This window comes from Emydura macquarii, unplaced genomic scaffold (assembly GCF_026122565.2).
Source record: "Emydura macquarii macquarii isolate MOO-44397 ecotype Brisbane River unplaced genomic scaffold, CSIRO-AGI_Emac_v2 contig_2636, whole genome shotgun sequence".
NCBI classification, from domain to species: domain Eukaryota; kingdom Metazoa; phylum Chordata; order Testudines; family Chelidae; genus Emydura; species Emydura macquarii.
In genome coordinates, this window is record NW_027132773.1 from 38,557,386 (window position 1) to 38,578,484 (window position 21,099).

The window sequence follows — 21,099 nt, forward strand, 5'->3', positions numbered from 1 at the left end:
TGCCATATGCCCCAAAAGAAGTAGTGTGTAGCTCCTTGCTCAAGAAACCAACTCCTGACACTGATGAGCTAGTTGTTGTGGTAGTTTTGTCTCTATGCTATCCTTTTGTGATAAGACTGAGAAAGTGATTATAAGGCACTGCTAAATCAAATTTTGTTTTTTTGGGTTTCAACCTGTTTATGATCCAGAGAGTGCTTTTGTCTATTTAAAGATTGATCGCCTCCTAACAAGTGACAAAAGTTAGGCATCTATGCAGATGTTGTTGACTGATCCAAAAGACTTTTAATACCACTGACTTTATTACTTTGATTCAGATCCTGGCAGGGTTGGATGAGATAACACTTTAATGGTTTTGTTTCCTCCTGTCGAAGAAATTTCAAAAGGCAGTGTTGTGGAATTCTTCATCCATTATATTCAACATATATGTAAGGCCACAAAGCAAATAGGTGTTAGGGTGTGGTGATATCAGCTTGTAGTGACATGCAGTTTTTCATCCTTTCCATCAGACCACGCTGGTGTCTTTTTTTGCCAAGTGCCAGGCTGATGGGGAGTCTCAGGATAGGTCTACACTAGTGAAGGTGCTGTTTGCCGACAGGAGAGCGTCTCCCGCTGACATAGCATCGTTATGGACAGTGCTTAGGTCGCTGTAACCCGTGTCACTTAGAGGTGTCTTTTTCACTCTTTTGTACGTTAGATCGACTTAAGCAGTAGTGTAGTCTTGCCATCAGATGATAAGAAACTGCAAGAGGCTTAATCCAGGTAGCATAAAGACAATGCAGGTTTTTGGAGAAAAAATCTAGAACATAGTTTCTCAACCTGTGGTACGCGTACGCCTGAGAAAAACAGAGTGAAGGGGAGGCGGGCAGCAGCTGCCGACTTCTGGGGAAGCCGGGCGGCAGCTGCCCGCCTCCCGCCCTGTGACAACTCCCAGCTGGGAGGTGGGCACTAGCTACCAGCTTCTGGGGGAGCCAGGCTGCAGCCCCCCGCTTCCCAGCTCCCAGCTGGAAGGCAGGCGGCAGCTGCCACAGTCTCAGGAAGCCGGGTTGCAGCCGCCCGCTTCCTGCCTGGTCCCAGCTGGGAGGCAGGCGGCAGCCGCCGGCTTTTGTGGAAGGCACGCGACAGCCCTCCGCTTCCCACCGGGTCCCAGCTCCCAGATGGTAGCCTGGTGACAGCCTCCTGTGTCTTGTGAGCTGGCCTCGCAGCTGGGTGGCAGCCGCCCCAGCTCTGAGCCAATGGACAGCCTCCCGTGCCCCGGCTTGAAGACGGGCAGCAGTTACCTGCCCACATCCCTGGGTCCTAGCCAGCGTGGAAGCCTCCTCTGCCCCAGCTCAGATTGGGTGGCAGTCACCCATCTCCCAGGCTGGCAGCCAGGTGGCAGCTGCCTGCAATTTGCTCAGGTGGCAGCCCTCCTCCCTGGCTGAAAGCCCAGTGCGTAGAAAACTTGTCAATTTCACTGCTCTATGACAGCCCCAGATTTTACCAGTTACCCCTTTGTCCTGTCTCTCTCTCTCTCTCGCCCTCCTTCCCTGTCTCTCTCTCTCATCCCTTCCTCCTCTCAAATCTATGGCAAAATTGGCATGGTGCTTTATATTCCCCAGCATTGGCATGCTGCTCAAAGCCTCCTAGCTTTGGCCAACATCACCTCTAGCCCAGGTACATACTTGAGTTGTGCACCTCTGGTGTAAAGGTGGTAACCCTACCTACACTAGATTTGACATCTGTCATATCATGGCCTTATATACTCAGCCCTTCTTCCAACATATGGCTCACATTAGTCTGTAAATATAAAATCCCATGGAAAATTGAGTGTTGGGATACTTATTAAAATTTTCAGACGTTAGGGGATACTTGCTTCATAAAAGCACTGATCTAGAAAACATGGAGTGGTTGGTGTCTACCTGTGTTTTGTCAGTTTGAAATTCCCCTTGTACCTGTGAAACCCCAATTGCTCCTGGAATAACATTCTTCATTTGATGTGGTGATTGTGTGACCATTTCTCTCCCATCTGGATCTTACCACAGTTATCCATGCCTTTGTCATCTATGATCTATATGGGTCTAACATTGAAGACTGTTCAGATGACTGAGAGTGAGTACTTTTCTATCTCTAGGTCTTTTCATTGTTGTGTGTCATTTTGTTATTCCCAACCCCAATCCTGGAGTCCATCCTTTTGGTTCTTGTACAGGCTTTTTTGTGTTACTTTTAACCATTTCTCTTCCAAATGTGAATATCACTTAAGTGCAAACAATAATGAAATCTTCTCACCCTCTGTCTGCTTCATACCCATCAGCTCATGATTCTGCCTGAACTTTCTCTTACAGTAGCTACTCCAAAACAATTGTGCTACTGGTTGGTAAAACAAATACTCTTGAACACAACTTCAGTCACTTTATTCTGAACCCTTGCTTGTCACCATCCCTCTTGCTGGCCCAAAACCAGGCAAATGTATAAACTGTATTATCACTCCTAGTTGGTTGCATTTGATTCTTTACCTCACCACTACTCAAACTCTAACTGAAGCTTTTATTTTCTCTTGATTTATAGTAATCCCCTTCTTTACAGTTTCTAAATCCAGCTCTCAAATGCCAATCTGACCAAAATGGCTCATTAGTTATATCTGGAAGTAAAAAAATTGACACCCAAAATCACCAGTCTCATTTTAAAATCTTGCCCTGTGACTATCAACTTTCTCTGATGTCAAGGGTGCTGGAACAGTTTTTACAGTAGGAGTGCGGAGAGCCATTGAACCAAACATTGGGTTTGAAATAATTGTGGATTTACCTGCACTGTTCATTTTTATTTGCCAGGAACTCCTAGACATTTAAGAATAAAGTTGTGTCCTAATTAAACCACATCCAGAGTCTCTCGTCCTCCTTCCAGCTGGACAATGAAATGTGTTACAAAATTCCATTCTTCCCATTCAATTTTTGTGGATCCAGCTCTTCTTATAAACATCCTGATTAATGCTGCAACTAAGCAGTAAAGTAATTGAAAATTGTACACTCAGATAACTTTATTTAGTAACTAAATAGCGCAAAGTCATTAGTCATCTTGTTCATCTGCTAAATTCTCCATGGAACAAAATTACTTGAACTAAATGCTTGAAATCACATTTTATCCAGATAAGTATTTCAGTAACCAAAATGAGCTGTGATTTCACTAGCAGAATTTAATCTGTGTTTAAATGATCACAGAAACTGAATTAAGAAAGTGTTGTGTTTTGAAGAACAATTTTTTTTCAAACGAGGTGCTGACAGATAACGTTTTATGCTTATTTATCTGATGATAAAGCCTCATTTTAAAGGAGAAATTAACTAAAGAAAATTATGGAAAACTGTTTGATAGCTCTTGGATTATTTTTCTATGTTTTCATTTGAGAGATCTTTTTTTAAGGACATCATCTGCGATTACATGCAACATGTATTTAAGGGGAAATGAAGGCTAAATTCTCGATATTTCATGGCTTATTAGTACATATTGGACTAAAGGTTATAGTCTTAATTTATATTATATTTATTATATTATAAATTTAAGCAGTTTACATATATTCCTTTAATAAAAGCCACATTCCAAAACCCTTGTTCTTATTGATTATAATGAAACTGATCATTTAGGGATAAAATAATCAGTCTGCAAAGTGATTGGAGTAAGGGACTCTGTTATGGCATTGCTCTAGAGCAGCCCAAGAGGAATATTGTGACTCAGAGTCAACTCCTGATCTTTCCACTACTCCAGGCAGGGAGTAAACTGCGACATCTACACCTGGCACAGAATATTATCTGTGATGCACTGGCATCACTACATCCACTATTGGGTGGGTGGTCCAAGGCTTTGCCTCTTTCTCCCCACTTGTGTGAGTTGGGGATGTAGTGACTTTGCAGAGACTGGTATTCCCCACATGTGGGAATTGGCGTTATGGTGTGTCCCTGTGCAGAAGGAACTGCAATTTAGCTCTGTCTGAATATAATACTTGGTATGGGTAAGGATATTTGAATGTGGGCCTAAATGTCCAGGTTTTGTAAATGAACATTTCTAACATCTAACTTACTTTAACATCACATACCAAAACTAATTCTAGTTAATGTCTTATTTGTGTAGAAATGTATTGGCAAAATCTAGGGAAATTCTTAAGTCTCACTTGTTTGTTGAAGTTAAACACAAGGTGACATAATACAAATGAAAGCATGTATCATTAATGATCTGGAGGATGGGGTGGATTGCACCCTTAGCAAGTTTGCAGATGACACTAAGCAGGGGAAAGTGATAGATAAGATGGAGGGTAAGGATAGAATTCAGAGTGACCTAGGCAAATTGGAGGATTGGGCCAAAGGAAATCTGATGAGGTTCAACAAGAGTCCTACACTTAAGATGGACGAATCCCATGTACTGCTACAGACTGGGGACCAACTGGCTAGGCAGCAGTTCTGCAGAAAAGGAGCTGGGTGGTTACAGTAGATAAGAAGCTGGATATGAGAACAGTTAACGGCATATCGGGCTGCATTAGTTAACAGCATATTGGGCTGCATTACTGGGAGCATTGCCAGCAGATCGAGGGAAGTGATGATTCCCCTCTATTTGGCATTGGTGAGGCCACATTTGGAGTATTGTGTCCAGTTTTGGGCTCCTCACTACAGGAAGGATGTGGACAAATTGGAGAGAGTCCAGAGGAGGGCAACAAAAATGATCAGGTGGCTGGAGCACATGGCTTATGAAGAGAGATTGAGGGAACTAAGCTTGGTTAGTCTACAGAAGAAAAGAGTGAGGGGGGATTTGTTAGCAGCCTTCAACTACCTGAAGGGGGGATTCCAGGGAGGATAGAGCTAGGCTGTTCTCAATAGTGGCAGATGACAAAACAAAGAGCAATGATCTCAAGTTTCAGTGGGGGGAGGTCTAGGTTAGACATTAGGAAAAAGTTTTTCACTAGGAGTGTGGTGAAGCACTGGAATGGGTTACCTAGGGAGGGGGGGAATCTCCATCCTTGGAGGTTTTTAAGGCCTGGCATGACAAAGCCTTAACTGGGTTGACTTAGTTGGGGTTAGTCCTGCTTTGAACAGGGGGTTGGACTAGATGGCCTCCTGAGGTCCCTTCCAACCCTAATATTCTGTAATTCTATGTATGCACATCTAGTCATGATCTGTGAACTAAGGAATAAGCTTTTTTTTTTTTTTTTTTTTTTAATTCTTTAGTATTTATATTCAACTTTATTACAAGCTTCTCTTGGAATTCATAGTATGATCTGTATTCATAGATGAACCTTTGGGCACCTTCCAGGGCTTAACATAACCTTTTAAAGTGTTCCAGTCTTCATGCATCCGACGAAGTGGGTTTCTGTCCACAAAAGCTTATGCCCAAATAAATTTGTTAGTCTTTTAGGTGCCACAGGACTCTCGCTGTTCTTTTAAAGTGTAATTCTGCTATACAAACACTATGCAAAAATGTCATCTCTTTAATAGGCCTGATCCATATGTATATACAAAGTCCATGCCTGCTTATAGAATCATAGAATATTAGAGTTGGAAGGGACCTCAGGAGGTCATCTAGTCCAACCCCCTGCTCAAAGCAGGACTAACCTCAGCTATATCATCCCAACCAGGGCTTTGTCAAGCCTCACCTTAAAAACCTCTAAGGATGGAGATTCCACCACCTCCCTAGGTAACCCATTCCAGTGCTTCACCACCCTCCTAGTAAAAAACTTTTTCCTAATGTCCAACCTAGACCTCCCGCCCTGCAACTTGAGACCGTTGCTCCTTGTTCTGTCATCTGCCACCACCGAGAACAGCCTAGCCCCATCCTCCCTGGAACCCCCTTTCAGGTAGTTAAAGGCCGCTATCAAATCCCCCTCATTCTTCTCTTTTGCAGACTAAACAAGCCCAGTTCCCTCAGCCTCTCCTCATAAGTCCTGTGCTCCAGCCCCCTAATCATTTTGGTTGCCCTCCGCTGCACTCTCTCTAACTTGTCCACATCCTTTTTGTAGTGGGGGGCCCAAAACTGGACACAATATTCTAAATGCAGCCTCACCAATGCCGAATAGAGGGGAATAATCACTTATTTAAGTGGCATAAGTTGTTCCTATTTCTTTTACTTGTTTTAATATTCTTGCAAGCCATCAGACATGAGTGTGGGTCAAAACAAATATGGGGTCAAACTCTGTCCTCTGTGACACCTCTCCAGAACAGCTATGTGGCTCAGGTGTTACTGAGGGCAAACTTTGACGACATTGAGTTTGCACAGTGGAACTGAAGGCAAATGTGGCTAGAGGCCTCTTTTTGTTTCTGTTGATGGGCTATAGATTAGTAAGAACCCAACTTGAATTTCAGATTTCAGGGTGATTTTGCAGGAGTAGTAACTAGGGGGGAAATCATATTTTTACTCATAAACAGCAAATTTGATAATTTGACTTGGAAGTCTTGAAATATAAATATGGAACTCTTGCATTGTTTTTTAAATAGTTATTTTTCAGAGAAGACACACACTTCAAACTCCCATAGACGTTATCATGTGTCTAGCCCTGTTGATAAAATGTCTGTTTTTATATTGCAAAAGTATTTAGGTCAAATCCTCCTGGGGTGGTTGTTTTAATTAAAAATTCTTGATATCTTGTTTCTTTATGCCACATTCGATCAATACCCTTTCAACACTTAATTATCATAAGTGTCCAAAAATAGATTGCAATTAGTACAAGTTTTAAAAACTTTTTTGTTGAAGAGAGCAATGTATCTTGAACATGATTTTCATGATATCTTGCACAAGGGTAATTTTATCTAAAATCTTGTTCCCAAAGACCTGATTTTGGGAAGCAGCCTCTGGTTTTGTTGGTGGTGATCATAGCATGTAACTATGTATTATTTTGTCCATAAATTAGGTCATTAGACATCTAAATTGGTTCAATTATTTGTGAATGCAAAATTGCACTCTTACAATCAGAGCCCAGGTTGAGGCGCTTTTAAAGACTGAGGCCCACATTTGATTTACTCCATGGTGTAACCTAATTTAAAAAAAAAAACACTTATAGAGCAGGGCAATGGTAAAAAGATAGTGACACCATGTACAGCAGATCTCTGGTTGCACTTTTAATTCTGTTGAGAATAGTGTTCAATGTAACTTAGTGGAATACGAGTATTACGGCCTTTCACAAATGTAGACACCAGATCTTATACATAGAAGTAGCATTTTATTTAAGGTTACCATTTTTGCCTTTCTAGGTTTTTATATTGCATCCACCAGTGGTAGTATCTAGATGCTTTTGTTACAAAATTGTTACTGTTATGATACAAAGGAAGTACAAATGAAAGACACTTCAGAAGAGATGGAGAAAAATATAGGCAAAGTCTGACAAATTCTAACTCAAGGAATTCCTCCCATTGTAATCTCTAGCCGTGGTAGAGGCTTGAAGATCCATATTTCTGCCACTGCAGTAACCTCTAAGTCATATCCTAGAGAATTATTTTGTACTGTCAACCAACTTGTTACCCACAATGCTTCCATACACCTGAAGCACCAGCATCACTTGGTAGGAGGAACTGCAAACATATTCCAAAGAAAAGATTATGCAAATCCAGAATGACTTTTCTAAATCTTAGGATACAAGGATGGTGTATATGGTCACTGACACAACACGTTATTTCTCAGCTTCTGCCCCACTTGCATGTTGAGGGTTAGTCTATATGGTGCACTTGTCTACTCTAGAAGGATGTAAATTCTAATGGCACATGAGTGTGTTGCACACAAGGGCCTGTGTGGACATGCTGGAATGCACTAAAGCTTCCCTTGTGCATGTTAATGTAGTCCTGTTTCAAAAAGTACTCTATATAATTTGCACCAGCAGGATCCACACAGGCCAGTTAGTGCATGACATGCTAGTATGCACTAAAATTTACACCCTTTTAGTGTGGACTAATGCACCGTGGAGACAAGCCTAAATACATCCTTGAAACACTTAAAGGAAATCTGTACCTCTGCATGTGACTCTGATCTTGTGCCCTTCTGGCTTGTGACAGGTAGAGAAGAGTGTTTTGGGACCTTTGCTACAGAAATAATAAATGCATCCTTTGAAGAACGCATTCTTCCACACAAAATAGCCCAGCTAATACTTCGGAAAACCTCATTTGATATAGCTGAGCTAGCCAGCCATTGCCTGTTATCCATCTATGGTTCCTGACTAAAGTTTTGTTTATTTTCACCATCCTGGACTGTTCCCAGTCTTTTGTTTAAACCCAGTTATGACACAGGGAAGGTGATGGTTGGGATGTAGTTGTAAATGATCTGTACTCCTAGTGCTCTCAGCGGATGTCTCATACAATCAATTGTGAGCACGTTTGACACATCCCTTGGAGACCTAACAGGTTCTAGGTGTTGGGGATACCCCAACACTGGGAATTACAGTGAGCTGGCTCAGTTCCCTCTCTTCATAGATTTCAGAAGGTCACAATAGGAAGCTGTTTCTCTGCATCCAAGGCTCTCATATGAACAGTTCCAGAAATCTACAACCTTTAACCTACTTTGAAGGGTTCACTTAAAATCTATGAGCATGGGAAAGAGCTGCTGCTATTTAAGACACTTTGATTTAACAGATAATTAGTATTTCTAGAGTGCTTTTCATTCGTGGATCTCAAGTACCTTACAAGCACTAATTGATTCTCGCATCACTCTGTGAGGTATCTATGTATTATTTCCATATTACAGGTGAGTAAATGGAGGCACAGAGTGGTGGTGGTTTGCTCAAGGCCAAAAGGATTGATTGAAGAACAGGGATAGATTCCCAGTTCCTCTGACTCCATTACTCATATCTAACCATTCTAAGAAACAGACTATTGCTTCTCTAGAAAATAAAACGGAAAGGAACGTGAGTAACCTATGTGGCTTCAGGAGGTCCTGCTCAGAGATTTGGCTGTAGGAAACCGTACATTGGAAACAGCAAAGTGGAATGAAATCCTATATCAAATCACCTAAGTCTTGCAGTGTAAAGATACAGCAACAGAAAAGCCAAATGAGTTAATGCTCCCCAAAGATGTTGAAGGAATAAAAAGGACTTTTCCAATTTATCAACTGAAGAAGAAATGCTAAAGAGAAAGTAGATCCATTAGTAAAAAAGAGATTGATTTCATTACAATTCTAAAATGACTGAGCTACTGAACTGCTTTTTCCCCTCCCTAAAACTCCTATTTTATAAGAAAAATAGGGAAAAGTAGGAGGGACAATTAGAAGGTAATGAAGAGCTTGACAGAAAAGGTATAGATAAAAAGAAGGTAAGAGAATACTGGAAAAATAAATAGCTGTATATAAATCAGTAAGCCCTATTACTATTACTATGTCTTTTCCCTGCCTGCTTCCATAGAGTATAAAGATGGTTATCTAATTCAGGATCCACTCTTGCAGGCTCCTGCACCTTTTGTGGAGCCACAAGGAAGCCAATGAGACTCCAGGAGGTTGCACACATGGTAGAATTTACAGGATCAGATTCTTAGGTTGTAAGCTCTTTGCAGCAGTTACCATGTCACTTTTCAAAATCTTCATAAAATACCTTCTAGAATTGTGGTTTTATAGAAATATTTATTTAGTTAATTAAACATTTATATTGCCAAACTGCCTAAAGGCCTCAAACCAGTATGGTGTCACAGTGCTGTACAGACACATTAAATGGTATTCCCTGCCCCATATAGCTTACAGTCTAAAAGAAAAGACATGACATAGGTTGATTACTCAAACAAACGGGATGGTGTAGTGTGGATTCAGAGAGCTGTGGTAACATATAATAAGACATGCTATAATAACTGGGACATTGCATGACGATTGCTAAAAGCAAATATGTACAGATTGTTTTCCAAGTGAGATCCTGGCAATTCAAGACATTCAATTCAAGACATTTTTTATTTCAATCTCTAGAAACAACATAATACAACAAATATTTAAAAATCCATAAATGTCCAGAGGATAACAGAAAAAGTTATAAACAGCATCAGTTTATAAAGAACAAATGGTGTCAGAGATACTCAATGGATTTTTATGGCAGAAACAAACATTCCATGGATATGAGGATGTTGCAATATATCTGGATTTTGGTAAAGCATTTGTTAGTGTGTCTGTCTTGAAAAGTTAATTCAAATGAGCTTGGATATGAGAACTCTTACACGGATTGAAAAAGGAAGTGACAAAAAAGCTATTAATTGAATTTGGTGGTGGCCAAGGCAGCATGATAGTGATTGATACTAAGCCTAGTCTTATTTAATATTTACAGTAATAATCTGGAAAATGGTGCTAATAACATTGTAGATATTTGCAGATACTGCTTAAATTGTGTGGTATTGCAACCACCACTAGCACAAAGAATTGATACAGAGGAGCCAATCTTAAAATAGCAAAACACAAATTTAACCTGAACAAATGCAAAATTATACATATGGTGGAAATAATAAAAAATACAAATCTTCAGTAGAAGAGAAAATCTTGCAAATGAGGTTAGGTTCCCTAAAAAAGCAGCAATAGTAAGTAAATTAGATTTTTGCCATGCATTTCAGCAGCAAAATAGGCAACATTTAGTGGGGCACTGTATGAAGACATAGTGCAACAAGCCCACCTTCTATCTACACATATCTCTCAGGCTTGGACCCAGAGTGCTAGGAACTTTGTGAGGGTAGAATCATAGAATATTAGAGTTGGAGGGGACCTCAGAGGTCATCTAGTCCAACCCCCTGCTCAAAGTAGGACTAACCTCAGCTACATCATCCCAGCCAGGGCTTTGTCAAGCCTCTGCTTAAAAACCTCTAAAGATGGAGATTCCACCACCTCCCTAGGTAACCCATTCCAGTGCTTCACCATCCTCCTAGTGAAAAACATTTTCCTAATGTCCAACCTAGACCTCCTGCTCTGCAACTTGAGACCGTTGTTCCTTGTTCTGTCATCTGCCACCACTGAGAACAGTCTAGCCCCATCCTCCCTGGAACCCCCTTTCAGGTAGTTAAAGGCTGCTATCAAATCCCCCTCATTCTTCTCTTTTGCAGACTAAACAAGCCCAGTTTCCTTAGCCTCTCCTCATAAGTCCTGTGCTCCAGCCCCCTAATCATTTTTGTTGCCCTCCACTGGACTCTCTCCAACTTGTCTATATCCTTTTTGTAGTGGGGGGCCCAAAACTGGACACAATACTCTAAATGTGCCCTCACCAATGCCGAATAGAGGGGAATAATCACTTCCTGTGACCTGCTGGCAATGCCCCTCCTAATGCAGCCCAATATGCTATTAGCCTTCTTGACAACCAGGGCACACTGCTGACTCATTCCCAGCTTTTTATCCACTGTTACCCCCAGGTCCTTTTCTGCAGAACTGCTGCCTAGCTCGTTGGTCCCCAGTCTATAGCTGTGCATGGGATTCTTCCTTCCTAAGTGGAGGACTCTGCACTTTTCTTTGTTGAACCTCATTAGATTTCTTTTGGCCCAATCCTCCAGTTTGTTTAGGTCCTTCTGTATCCTATCCCTACCTTCCAGGGTATCTACCACTCCCCCCAGCTTAGTGTCATCCGCAAACTTGCTGAGGGTGCAATCTACCCCATCTTCCAGGTCATTAATGAAGATGTTGAACAAAACCGGCCCCAGGACCGACCCCTGGGGCACTCCACTTGTGACCAGCAGCCAGCTAGACATGGAGCCATTGATCACTACTCGTTGAGCCCTACTCGTTGAGGGTGGAGGGTTTAAGCTTGAGTCAAGCCACGACCCAAGGTTCAAGCCTTATTGTTTTGCAGTGTAGATGCAGCCCCCTGGGACCAGGTCCTGGGAGTCAGCAAAAGTAACCCACAATCCCATGGACTGACTTCCTTTGTCTTCTCTATCCCAAGAATGGCCGGTCAATGCCAGGGAAACCCTTCCCTCCCCTTGTTGTAGTGCAGCACCTCATCGAGTCAGTGTTTAACCCTTCCATTGTATTCTGACCACTGAGCTGCATACACTTTTGGGGAACCTTCTGCATTTGCATGGAGACTGACCAGAAGAAGTCCATGCTGTTTAATGGGAGCACAGCCAGTTTTTGGTAAATCTCTGGTGCGAGGTCACCAAAACAGTGGATTTTAGTAGGAGTACCAGGAATGACCACGAATACCAGCAAACAGCAAAGAAGATGATGGCAGCAGTGGATATTTACCAGACTGGTGACTAGTGTGAAGAGCAGATTAAGTGACTTAGGACCATGAACCAGAAAATCAGTGACCAGAACTACTCCTGAGGGCAATTCACTGACAATGTGCCGTTTGATGAAGAGTTTGACCGAGGGCTGGTTATTGGGCCGAGCACATAGCCAACGGTGGTGCACCTGGTCCCAGAATCCAGCATGGGAACTAGTGAAAGCTGGCAGTAGGAACCAAATGAAGCCGGTGAAGTGACTCTGTTGCTGACACCAGTCCTGGAGGAGGCTTTATTGCAGGAACAGCTGCAGCACATCTCGGGGATATACTTGGAGGAGCTTTCTTATGTCTAGCCCCATCCCTTGGAACAGCCCAGCGCACAACCAGCAGCAGAAACAGAAGACACAGAAGTCACTCTGAAACCTGGTGAGTTTCTGGTTTCATTTTAACATTTAGTAATACAAATGAGGGACGGATTTCTGTTCTGTGAACTAATACAAAAGTTATTACAAGCACCAGGTAGCACCGTATGTCTCTGTTAATGGTGGATTGTATGCCAGTGTCTTCGCAGCCCCTCACCCCACCACCACCATGTGAAATTCAAAATGGCAGCTAGGAAAGGCAAATAATAAAAAACACCTTGAAAACTGAATTTTTACTGGAAAGGAGCAAGCTAAGGCATTCCTGTTTGTTAGAAATAATAACTTTATGTTGCCTGTAGGTATGCCACTCTGTAATCACTTGAGATTGTCACAAGTTGCCTGAAAAAAGGGAACTGGTGAGAGGGAGGAAGAAATGTGTTCCATTTACAAATCTAGTCCATTTGAGTTATTGTATCCATGCAGTCCACAGATGACAATAATTTGTCCCTTATAGGACTGCGGTTTGAAATTTTGTCCAGAAATGTGCTGGGAGGGTTAGGGCAGTAAGGAGGATGGCAGAGATGCTGATAGCTGCAAACTTTTCCTGTAGTAGGAACTCCAGATAGGTAGTCACATTTCAGGGAATGGCCAGTTTTCCAGGGCCACCTTAGTAGCTGACCAGCCCATTCCACTGGTAAGTGTGCTGTTCGGTCAGAATACGTTGGTTGCATAAACCAGTGGTTTCCCACCAGCAGCTTGAAATAACATCTCCCTTTGCCAGTTGGATAACTCAAGAACTGTTATGTCCTCCAAAATATGGAATGCCTAAAATCCTAGCGAAGCCTTTTGTAGCATGGCCACTGACTTCTCTTCCCAAACCCAAGTAGCTCAGCAATTTTAAGGGAAAAATAAAAGCAGCTGTGATTTTTTTTTTTTTTTTTTTTTTTTTAAATAGTCTCTGCATTTCTTTTGCTGTCATTCACTCAGCTGTGTCCAGGGAGCTTTTGTGATCTGAATCATCCCTCTCACAAAATATCGAAGTTTAGTTTTGAAAATTTACATTTTATGTTGTTGAAATTCCACAAGGGTTTTTCTGTGGTTCTGCACTGAGCTATTTGAGACAGTAATCCTCTGTCTTGTCCTGTACCCTCTACCGGCTGCAGTACCTTCACAGCTTGCCTACACTGAAGCAGAAGCCTGGATCACCGCACCTTTGTGGACCTTTCCAAGAGGAAGCATTTCTGTGATGAACTTATGGCTGAAGTTCTGGACCGGTCCAACAAGCAAGTCCAGTACCAAAGACAGAAGGACTTAGGCTAGAGGAAAGGCATAGCAAGAGGCCAGCAGGAAGGCTGAGTAACTGCTTGAGGACAGGGTTCCAGCATTGGAGCAGGCATTTGCTTCAAGGTTCCTGGAACAGGCATGGTAGCTGGGGCGGATGACAGAGCTCAGCAGAAAGAACTGTTTGAGTGGCTGCTATCACTAATGGCTGCAAGAGTACTAGCTTCTGTTGCACCCACACCACAGTTTGATTCCCCTCTGTGGTAATCTGTGCTGCAGTCCAGGAACAGTTTAGACAATTCCATGACTGGGTGGCCCGTGCAGTTGGTGGACAGAGCAAGTGTGCCCCATCCAGTCCTCCATATTTATTCCCTTCCTCATGGACACCTCCACTCCCCTCCACTGGCACCAAGTGCACAGCAAATATGGAAGGAAGGGAAAGGAGAACGGGGGATCAGGGGCCGTACAACAGTAGGGGCCTTCTGTCTTGTACATCGTTTTGTTGTTTGCACTTTTTGTAAAAGTTTTCTTGCTACTGATGTTTTGGTGTGGTAATGGCACATGATAAGTGGTCAGGTCATTTATAAATATGTTGCATGGTAATCAATGCCCCATGAGCAATCGCACCCCTACCACTCCCCCCCCCCCCCCCATCTCTCCCCGGCACGTTCATAAAGGTACTATTTTCCATCTTCCATTGGCCCTGGCAAGTCGATAATGTGGAAGCACACCTAAATTCTGTTGCCCGGGCACTTCCAACTCCAGCTGTGGAAGGTACACTTTCTGACTGAGTGTCCCGATTCAGCAGTCCATCATTGTCATAGTTCTATTCAAAGGGAAATACCTCATCTTTGGCTTCATAAAGATAGTGAAGAGTACAGCAAGCCATAATAATGCTCACCGCATTGATGACACTGGAATCCAAAGATGTCTGAGGGTATGTCTACACTGCAGCGTGAAGTCGACTTACTTTAAATCGACTTTCACCCATCGTTTAGAAGTCGCAGTAGCGTGATCTCACTATGCTCCTTGCGCCGGGCTCCTGCATCCACACTCGCCATGCTTGGGTCGACATCCAAAGCTGTGCACTATGGGTAGCTATCCCGCAGTGCAACTAGCCACAGAGACTGTTTGGAAGATTATCATCCCATGATGCAATGCTCCTTCCCCCTCTCTTGCCCCAAACAAACAGGAAATGGGTTTTCGCACCGTTTTTGTATGCTGCACGCACACCATTGCTGCAGAGACATGGAGCCCACTCAGCTCTGCACTATCATGAGCATCACAAATACCTCGCGGCTTATCCTAGTGTATTTTCAAAGGTGAGAGAGGAGCCAAAGCACAGAAAACAGCAATGTCAGTGAGGCTGCCCTGCTACAAGCCAGAGTGGAACAATTCCCGATTGCTGCAGGCTGTCATGCATCATCTGCATTTGGTGGAGCGCCAGTTCTGGTCCCGGGAAACAAGCACAGACTGGTGGGACCGCATAGTCATGAAGCTGTGGGATAATGACCAGTGGCTACAGAACTTTTGTATGTGAAAGGCCACTTTCTTGGAGCTTTCTGCGGAGCTGTCCCCGTCCCTGAAGCGCGTGAATACTTGCTTGAGAACAGCTTTGACAGTGGATAAGTGAGTGGCCATTGCTCTCTGGAAGCTGGCAACCCCTGACTGTTACCGGTCAGTTGGGAATCAATTCAGAGTTGGTAAATCTACAGTGGGAGCTGCTGTGAAGCAAGTGTGCAGGACCATCAATAGATTTCTGCTGCTAATGGTAGTGACTTTGGGAGACGTGCAGGACATACTTGATGGGTTTGTCGTAATGGAGTTCCCAAACTGGGGGGGGGGGAGGGGGGGCTGACCACCTTGCAACCTCCTCATTCCATTCTGTACATCTCAGAAGGGTCAGGTTGGACTGCCGTTATGGAGATGGCAAGCCAGAGGCTCTTTCATCTGTTATAGAGAGGCTTAATTAGCGTTAAAAACCACAGTCCAAACTTAATGTATGAGAGGGATCACCGGGCTCCCAGTTACATTAAGAGGAATGGTTTGGGAGGAGGTGGGCAGAGCTGATCAGAGGACAACACGGGTGAATTGTAGCATCAGAAACCTTTGGAGAACTATTGAACTGACCCACTATGCCCATAGAAAGGGACTAGAGGATTAAAGGGGATTGACTGTATAATTCGGGTACTTTAAATTTACCCTGTCTTCCCTAGGTGACCATGAATGATATCAGTCTCCTGAGGGGAATGCAGGAGGAAAGGAGAGAGTTGCTGCAAGCATCGGGGTACAGGCCTGGCCCTTATGCTGCTATGCTGTGTTCTGCTATGATTCCAGCTCATTTAATTGCAGCGTGGTGCAGAAAAGTATCCTACCGTGGTGGAAGAAACAAGGCTACCTTCCCCAGAAACCTTGTGCAAAGGGTAACAGATTTACCTGCATGAAAGTTTCCTGGAGATATCAACAGATGATTCTCGGAGCATACCTCTGCACATAAATAATCTGTCCGGGAATAACCCTCCAGTCAGGTTCACTAGCACACATAAATACCCTCCCCTCCAAATAAAAAGGGACATAACCGCTAAAAAGAAGAAAAACTCACCAGATGTGCCTTCCCCAAGATCACGATCATTACTGCTGTCCTGTGTGTTGCTGGACTGCTCTGGGGTCAGGAATAGGTCTTGGCTGTCTGGGAGAATGGATACCCTGCTCTCGTGCACCCTGCTCTCCTCATCCTCCTAGTCCACAGAGTCCTCATCATTCTCCCTGGACTGGGATTCAGCTAAGGTATCGATGTTGCGTGGCGGCACTGTGGTGGGATCACCTCCGAGAATTGCATGCAGATCCTCATAGAAACAGCATGTTTTGACCAAAGAGCTAGAATGGCTGTTAGCTTCCCTAGCTTTCTGGTATGCCTGCCATAGCTCTTTGATCTTCACATGGCACTGCTGCGCGTCCCTGTTGTGCTCCTTCTCCAACATGCCCTGGAATCTTCCCATATAATTCCAAATTTCTTTTGCTAGCTCTGAGCTGAGCCATAACGGACTCTTTGCCCCACAGACCGATGAAATCTAAGACCTCTGGTCAACTCCGTGCTGGACCGCATTTGGGCCATGCAGTAGCCATGATGAGTTCAGCTACAAAGGTCTCTCCACGCTGGCTACACAGGAAAGGAAAATTCAAGATTTCCTGGGGCTTGAGGGGAGGAGCTGTTTCCTCTTTGCGTGGCCATATAACAGCAGAGCACGAATGTTCAGAGTGGTCACAACGGGACATTATGGGATAGCTCCTGGAGGCCAGTAACGTTGACTTTCGTTATACTCTGCCTACACTGATGCAAATTCGACCCTGGAAATTCGATTTAGGCGCTACGCCATTTGCAAAGGTGATTATATTAGGTAGACTTTTACCGCGCTTTGAATCAATGGAACTAACGTGCCAGTGTAGACGCATACTTTAGGAGTTCGACATAAGTGATGTTATGTCGACCTCTGTTGCCAGTGTAGACCAGGCCTGAGATATCTCCAACCACATTTCAATCTGCCAAATGCGCATTCCACAACCAGCTGGGTATAATAAAACCTTCTTTTTCCAGGCCTCTGATATCAGGGTACTGTTTCATAGGCCAAGGCAAAAGAGGGCACACTGGGTCTGCCGGAATAATGATGGGGACAATATCATTTGGTGGAATAGTGTTCCAGCCTGTCCATGAATATAGACTCCTAATCAGCATCATGAACTTTTCAAGTGCAGCCGCTGCTGACATTCATAAATTCGCTTCTTTGGTCCCCGAGGGCCTGTATAACAGTGTAGTAGTACTCTTTGCAGTTTATGTACTCATGTGCGCCTCGAGGAGGGCAAACTATGGACACATGAGTGCATAAGTGGCCCCAGTGTGATTTGTAAACCCAATTCTCTCAAATCCAGCAATTACTTTAGTAATATTTTTTATGCCGGCCATCTTGGGGTAAACCACATGCCCAATTGCCTCAGAAACTGCCACCACCACTTTACCTTTACTTTACAGTCGAATTTCCATCACCAAAGTGGTTGGCAATGGATCTGTAGCAGTCTGGGGTAGCCAGCTTCCAGAGGGTTATAGCAACCCACTTCTGGACCAGCAAGTGCCTTCTTTTTTTTCCTTTGTTGGCGATTCAAATACTTTGTTGTGTCTTTATGTTGGAGAGTCAGGGAAAGCTGCTCACAAAGCTCCAGAAATGTAGCTTTCTTCATGCAAAAGTTCTGGACTTACTGCTGGTCATCCCGGGTCCCAAGATGATGTGGCCCACCAGTCTGGGCTTATGGCTGTGTTCCAGAAGTGTCAGTCTACATAGGGGACAACTGCAGCTATACTGAGAGTCATGAGCAATATCAGTGAGTTTGTCTGCCATGTCTGCGTCCTCCTCCTGCTCCATCATTAGTCAGATGCCTTTGGTGGTCAGAAAATGCTGTCAAAATGTCCACTAGCATCTCATGGAAGCTCTGCTAGTTTCCTGAAACAGGAGCGAAACCGAAAGTGAGATAAGTTCTTCAAAATGATGTCTCCTCCATGTTGTTGGCTCCAGTTCCTAGGAGTGCACAGACCAAAATGACAGGTTGGCAGGATGTGTTGGCAGGCTATTCAAACTTCCTGTAACATCCAGGGTGGAGAGTCAAGTTTTCCTATGCTGCACTGTGATCAAAGGGCTAGTGTGGCCACATTTCAGGAGGGCAGTAGGAAGTCTTGGGATATGGTTAATTGGACTCAGGTCTGTGTACTGCAATGTGGATGCTAGATCCCTGGGTTCAAGCCTAGCTTGGAAAATTTTTAACCTAGACTTGACAATCAGTGTAGACACTCAAGTCCTGGGTTCTCTAACCCAGGGTCCACTGACTCGAGTCCCACTAACCTGGGGCTTACATTGTAGAGTAGACGTACCCTGTGTCACAGACCATGAATGGAGTAGTGTTTCTGTGTGTGGCATTAGTGAGACTGTGCTTAGTATACTGCTTTCAGTTTTGGATTTCTTAACACCAGAAAGATATCGACAAATAGGAGGGAATTCAGAGGAGAGCAACAAAAGGAGGTGGATCGATTAATTTAGGTTGAGGAGAGAATAAAAGAAATATACATATAGCTTGGTCATACATTGCTTTAACTATGGGGGTATAACTGCATACAAGTATTTGAAGAATATAAACAATTTGGAAAGAGAGAGAGAATAGGGTGGTGTACAAGAAGGTATAATTAAAAAATGGGATGCAATTAATCAAAGAAATAGGCCAAATACCAGAAAAAAAATCCATATTTCCATATTTTGTTAAACTGGGGAATGATCTCCCCGAACAAATGTTAGAGTCACTTAAGATGTGACATGATGTTGTTAGGCAATATTACCCAACTTAGTGACTTCCATGATGAATTTCTTTGATGTGTTAGGAGTCTGGGGCAAAGCAACATGGAAGAACAGAAAGCTGACATTAAAATTGAAAAGTAAATGCCATTTATTGGTATTATACTGTAATATTCTGACTGGTCTTTATTCAGAACAATAGCCTTTCCTTTTTAAAGACCTTATGAAAACTGTTTTCATCAGTTGTTGGCTTAAATCTGCATCATTACAGTGTAATTACAATACTAACTTTCTAATAGAAGATCATCCTTTTTAAAAAAAATATATTGTAGGATTATTACTCATTATTAAAATAATTTTTAGAAAAGTGCATCTTCTGGTTTTACAAAGGCTGACATACTGAACATACTGTGGGACTGCTTTTCACTGAATCATTTTGAACAGCTTTTTATGCTAGCATAATTTGTACTGGGATCATTGAATTTAACTCCATGAGACTAGTTCTGCACACTCATTTTGCTTGAAATGTGTTTTCTAAATGACATCTGGTTTTTGAACTGCCTTTTGTTACATAATAGTGGCTTTAACATCTGTATGAATTTAACTACCAGCAGCAGTGGGTTTTCAGCAAGTGCAGCCAACAAAATTACATTTTTGCTCTAAAAGAGCTATGTATTTTCATAATGCTGCAAAATATTAGGATTTATGTACATTTTAATGTGATTCAGAAAGAGAACAGTAAGAAGGCACTTACCCAAGTATGTCCATAGTCTAACTGGAGAATGAATGTCCTTCACGTTTCAATAGGTTTTGGTTTCAAAACCATAAAGCGGATGAAAATTGTGGTTGAAAGTAAGTCAGACTAAAGAGTTGTTATTAGTACTCCCTTTTGAGCAGGGTAATTGAGAATTGTGGATTCTAGAGATGGAAAATATCTATTAGGTCATCTAGATGCATAAATTTCAAGGCCAAACTGTACCATTCTGATCATCTAGTCTAATCACTGTATAACACAGGTCATATATCTTGCCCAAAATAATTCCTACAGCATATCTTTTAGAAAAACATCCAATCTGGATTTAAAAATGTCCAAGATGGAGAATCCACCACAATTGCTGGTTAATTCTTCCAATAGTTAATTACTCACGATAAACAATTACACTTTATTTCCTGTCAGGATTTGTCTAGCTTCAGCTTCCAGTCATTGGATCATATTATATCTTTCTCTGCTAGATTTAAGAACGCATCATTAAATATTTATTCTCAGTGTGGATCTCCATAGGCTGTAATCAGGTCGCCCCTTAATCTTCTCTCTGTTAGCTAAATAGATTGAGCTGCTTGAATCTATCACTATAAGGCATGTTTTCTATTTCTTTATTCATTTTCAACGCTCTTCTGTGAACCTCCGATTTTGTCAACATCCGTCTTGAATTGTGGGCACGAGAACTGGACACAGTATTCCACTGGCAGTTGCCCCAGTGCTAAATATAGAAATAAAATTTAATATCTTCTCCTACTTGCGATTCCCCTCTTTATGCATCCCAGGATTGCATTAGCTCTTTTGGCCACAGCGTGTCACTGGGAGCTTGTGTTCAGTTGATTATTCACCGTGATCCCCAAATGTTCTTCAGAGTCACTGCTTCCCAGGATAGAGTCTGCCATCCTGTAAATATGGCCTACAGTCTTTGCTCCTAGATGTATACATTTACAGTTAGCTGTATTAAAACAAATATTGTTTGCTTGAGCCCATCTTACCAAGCAATCCAGATCACTCTGAATCTGTGATGCATCTGCTCTGAATACTTATATTATATGTAAGCTTTATAAATGTTGATTTTGTTTTCACCCTGGTCATTGGTAAAAATGTTAAATAGCATAGGACCAAGAACCAGTCTCTGTGGGACCACACTGGAAACAGACCCACTCAATGACAATTCCTTATTGACAGTTACATTTTGAGACTTATTAGTTAGCCAGTTTTTAATCCATTTAATGTGTGCCATGTTAATTTTAT

The 21,099-nt window shown here is 42.7% G+C and overlaps 1 protein-coding gene across 2 annotated transcripts in view; it reads left to right on the forward strand.

Annotated features, from left to right (window-relative positions):
- ORC5 (origin recognition complex subunit 5) overlaps positions 1-21,099 on the forward strand; it is a 133,796-nt gene that overhangs the window by 86,840 nt on the left and 25,857 nt on the right. The window contains exon 14 of one of the 2 annotated variants that reach the window (XM_067564000.1): positions 7,998-8,090. The exons of the other annotated variant lie outside the window; for it this stretch is intronic. Coding sequence (XP_067420101.1) covers positions 7,998-8,036 — 39 coding nt within the window. The 3' untranslated portion in view covers positions 8,037-8,090. Of the gene's footprint in view, positions 1-7,997; positions 8,091-21,099 lie in introns of those variants that run through there. 2 annotated transcript variants of the gene reach the window in all.